The sequence below is a fragment of the Nerophis lumbriciformis genome, linkage group LG11 (assembly GCF_033978685.3).
Source record: "Nerophis lumbriciformis linkage group LG11, RoL_Nlum_v2.1, whole genome shotgun sequence".
Taxonomy (NCBI): Eukaryota; Metazoa; Chordata; class Actinopteri; order Syngnathiformes; family Syngnathidae; genus Nerophis; species Nerophis lumbriciformis.
Genome location: NC_084558.2, coordinates 53,591,093 through 53,595,314, shown reverse-complemented (window position 1 = coordinate 53,595,314; position 4,222 = coordinate 53,591,093). Strand labels below are relative to the sequence as shown.

Here is a 4,222-nt window from a genome sequence, read left to right as displayed (position 1 = left end):
GGCTATAGAGCGTTTTCTATTGGGGCTCCAGTACTATGGAATGCCCTCCCGGTAACAATTAGAGATGCTACCTCAGTAGAAGCATTTAAGTCCCATCTTAAAACTCATTTGTATACTCTAGCCTTTAAATAGCCCCCCTGTTAGACCAGTTGATCTGCCGTTTCTTTTCTTTTCTCCTCTGCTCCCCTTTTCCTTGAGGGGGGAGGGGGGGGCACAGGTCCGGTGGCCATGGATGAAGTGCTGGCTGTCCAGAGTCGAGACCCGGGGTGGACCGCTCGCCTGTGCATCGGCTGGGAACATCTCTGCGCTGCTGACCCGTCTCCGCTCGGGATGGTGTCCTGCTGGCCCCACTATGGACTGGACTCTTACTATTATGTTGGATCCACTATGGACTGGACTCTCACAATATTATGTCAGACCCACTCGACATCCATTGCTTTCGGTCTCCCCTAGAGGGGGGGGTTACCCACATATGCGGTCCTCTCCAAGGTTTCTCATAGTCATTCACATCGACAACCCACTGGGGTGAGTTTTTCCTTGCCCGTATGTGGGCTTTGTACCGAGGATGTCGTTGTGGCTTGTGCAGCCCTTTGAGACACTTGTGATTTAGGGCTATATAAATAAAGATTGATTGAAATGCGCTCTTTTGAAAGAAGTGAGTGGCTCTTAGAAGAGCCTTTGTTGAGTTTAGGTGTGGAGCAATTTACTTCTTGGCAGCCTTCTCGGTCTTCTTGGGCAGCAGAACAGCCTGGATGTTAGGCAACACACCGCCCTGGGCAATGGTCACCCCTCCGAGGAGTTTGTTGAGCTCCTCGTCGTTGCGGACAGCCAGCTGAAGATGACGGGGGATGATTCTGGTCTTCTTGTTGTCACGGGCTGCGTTTCCAGCCAACTCCAAGATCTCAGCGGTCAGATACTCCAGCACTGCTGCCAGGTAGACAGGAGCACCGGCGCCGATACGCTCGCCATAGTTGCCTTTGCGGAGCAGACGGTGGACGCGTCCCACTGGGAACTGCAGTCCGGCACGGGAAGACCTGGTCTTGGCCTTGGCCCTAGCCTTGCCGCCGGTTTTGCCACGTCCAGACATGATTGTTAATTGAGGTGATAGTATTTGTATCTTCACTAAAGAACAGTACCTCGAAGCGCTGCGAACAGTACATTTATACACTCCCATGCTGCTCTGTGATTGGCTGACTGTGTCGGGGAACGGTTGTCCAATCAACGCAGGGAAAGAAAATGCGAGCGTCTCTTCTTTGAGTGATGCTTCCACCTTCTGTCTTTTGAAAAAAAACACAATAGAAACAGTAATAGACCTCAACAAAGCACTATTACTAGGCATCACTGTGTAATATTATCTACAAATACACAAATAAAGCAAGGCGTTCCGGTACTTTAAGGCACATGTGTTATTTTGCTCAACATTGAATAGAGAATCAGCACCTCCAAGTCCGAGTCCATGGTTCTCGCCCGGAAAAGGGTGGAGTGCCATCTCCGGGTTGGGGAGGAGATCTTGCCCCAAGTGGAGGAGTTCAAGTACCTCGGAGTCTTGTTCACGAGTGAGGGAAGAGCGGATGGTGAGATCGACAGGCGGCGTCTTCAGTAATGCGGACGCTGTATCGATCCGTTGTGGTGAAGAAGGAGCTGAGCCGGAAGGCAAAGCTCTCGATTTACCGGTCGATCTACGTTCCCATCCTCACCTATGGTCATGAGCTTTGGGTTATGACCGAAAGGACAAGATCACGGGTACAAGCGGCCGAAATGAGTTTCCTCCGCCGGGTGGCGGGGCTCTCCCTTAGAGATAGGGTGAGAAGCTCTGTCATCCGGGGGGAGCTCAAAGTAAAGCCGCTGCTCCTCCACATGGAGAGGAGCCAGATGAGGTGGTTCGGGCATCTGGTCAGGATGCCACCCGAACGCCTCCCTAAGGAGGTGTTTAGGGCATGTCCGACCGGTAGGAGGCCACGAGGAAGACCCAGGACACGTTGGGAAGACTATGTCTCCCGGCTGGCCTGGGAACGCCTCGGGATCCCCCGGGAGGAGCTGGACGAAGTGGCTGGGGAGAGGGAAGTCTGGGCTTCCCTGCTTAGGCTGCTGCCCCCGCGACCCGACCTCGGATAAGCGGAAGAAGATGGATGGATGGATGGATGAATAGAGGATGTTTTATATCTGTACTAAAGATTACCACACATTATACATGGTACAAATAATGACCTTATATGCTATATTTCCTCAGATACACATTTTTATTAACAGTTTTTAAATTAATTTCAGACACAAAAAAACAAAAACATGTAAAATTAATACACAGTTTAAAAATAATAAAAAACATTTTAAATTAGATTTTTGTTAAAAAAACAAATTGAAATGTTTAAAAAAATAAATAAAAAGTCTGTCTGAACAGAAATAGGAAGAAACAAAGCTTAGAATGTCACACCCAATCACTTACTAATAGTACTAATAATAAGAAAAAGCAGTAAAAAGAAAATATCCAAAATAAAAAGCCTAAGAAAATAGAAAATAATGAGAAAGAAACAAAATAATAATATATATAACACTATTAAAGAAGACACCAAGTCTAAATATAAAAATATGAATGAGATATAAAAAATAAAGTAGAGTAAGAACAGTAAGAATAGTAATAAAACATTGTGCTGAAAATTTTAATTTCCCCTCGGGGATTAATAAAGTATTTCTGATTCTGATACAGATAATAATGAAGTAAATAAGTAACCAGAATACTGATAATTACAAAAGATAAATATAATTTAAAAATATATATAAATAAGAAAATATTGACGGAAGAAAGGCAAGAGGAAAAAATATGAATAAAATTGAAGATAAAATAATAATAGTAATACAAATAAGATTGATGAATAAAATAAGAGGAACAATGGTCATGTTATCATGAAGCAGAACACCAGTTGTTTGAAAATAAGTATATACACTAATATAATTTCATATGCCTAAGACAGGGGTCGGCAACCCGCGGCTCTAGAGCCGCATGCGGCTCTTTAGCGCCGCCCTAGTGGCTCTCTGGAGCTTTTTCAGAAATGTATGAAAAATGGAAAAAGATGAGGGGGGAAAAAAAATCTATTTTTTGTTTTAATATGGTCTCTGTAGGAGGACAAACATGACACAAACCTCCCTAATTGTTATAAAGAACACTGTTTATATTAAACATGCTTCACTGATTCGAGTATTTGGCGAGCGCCGATTTGTCCTACTAATTTTGTCGGTCCTTGAACTCACCGTAGTTTAATTTACATGTATAACTTTCTCCGAATTTCGAGGACGTGTTTTATGCCACTTCTTTTTCTGTCTCATTTTGTCCACCAAACGTTTAAGGTTGTGCATGAAAGGTGAGTTTTGTTGATGTTATCGACTTGTTGGAGTGCTAATCAGACATATTTGGTCACTGCATGACTGCAAGCTAATCGATGCTAACATGCTATTTAGGCTAGCTATTAGTGATGGGTTGATGAGGCGTCATGAAGCGTTTCGACACATTGCAAAACTGTATTGATACTGTGTCGATACTGTGTCACTAAATACTGACATCTGCTGGACATTAAAAATCCCTACAGGCAACCTATGGACCGACTCAACTGACACTGATTTTATGACCTAGTACAGTGGTTCTCAAATGGGGGTACGCGTACCCCTGGGGGTACTTGAAGGTATGCCAAGGGGTACGTGAGATTTAAAAAAAATATTTTAAAAATAGCAACAATTCAAAAATCCTTTATAAATATATTTATTGAATAATACTTCAACAAAATATGAATGTAAGTTCATAAACTCAGTGAAGCACAAGCTCAGGTTTGTCACTAAAATGTCTGTCAAAAAGAAGTGTGAAAAGAAATGCAACAATGCAATATTCAGTGTTGACAGCTAGATTTTTTGTGGACATGTTCCATAAATATTGATGTTAAAGATTTTTTTTTTTTTGTGAAGAAATGTTTAGAATTAAGTTCATGAATCCAGATGGATCTCTAATACAATCACCAAAGAGGGCACTTTAAGTTGATGATTACTTCTATGTGTAGAAATCTTTATTTATAATTGAATCACTTGTTTATTTTTCAACAAGTTTTTAGTTATTTTTATATATTTTTTTCCAAATAGTTCAAGAAAGACCACTACAAATGAGCAATATTTTGCACTGTTATACAATTTAATAAATCAGAAACCGATGACATAGTGCTGTATTTTACTTCTTTATCTT

The 4,222-nt window shown here is 42.0% G+C and overlaps 1 protein-coding gene across 1 annotated transcript; it reads right to left on the bottom strand.

Annotated features, from left to right (window-relative positions):
• Positions 1-668: 668 nt before the first annotated feature.
• On the bottom strand, positions 669-1,108 carry LOC133610234 (histone H2A). Its single transcript, XM_061966360.1, has one exon. It carries the CDS (start codon positions 1,085-1,087, stop codon positions 704-706), a length of 384 nt encoding a protein of 127 aa, XP_061822344.1. The 5' UTR covers positions 1,088-1,108; the 3' UTR covers positions 669-703.
• Between the last annotated feature and the right edge of the window lie 3,114 nt (positions 1,109-4,222).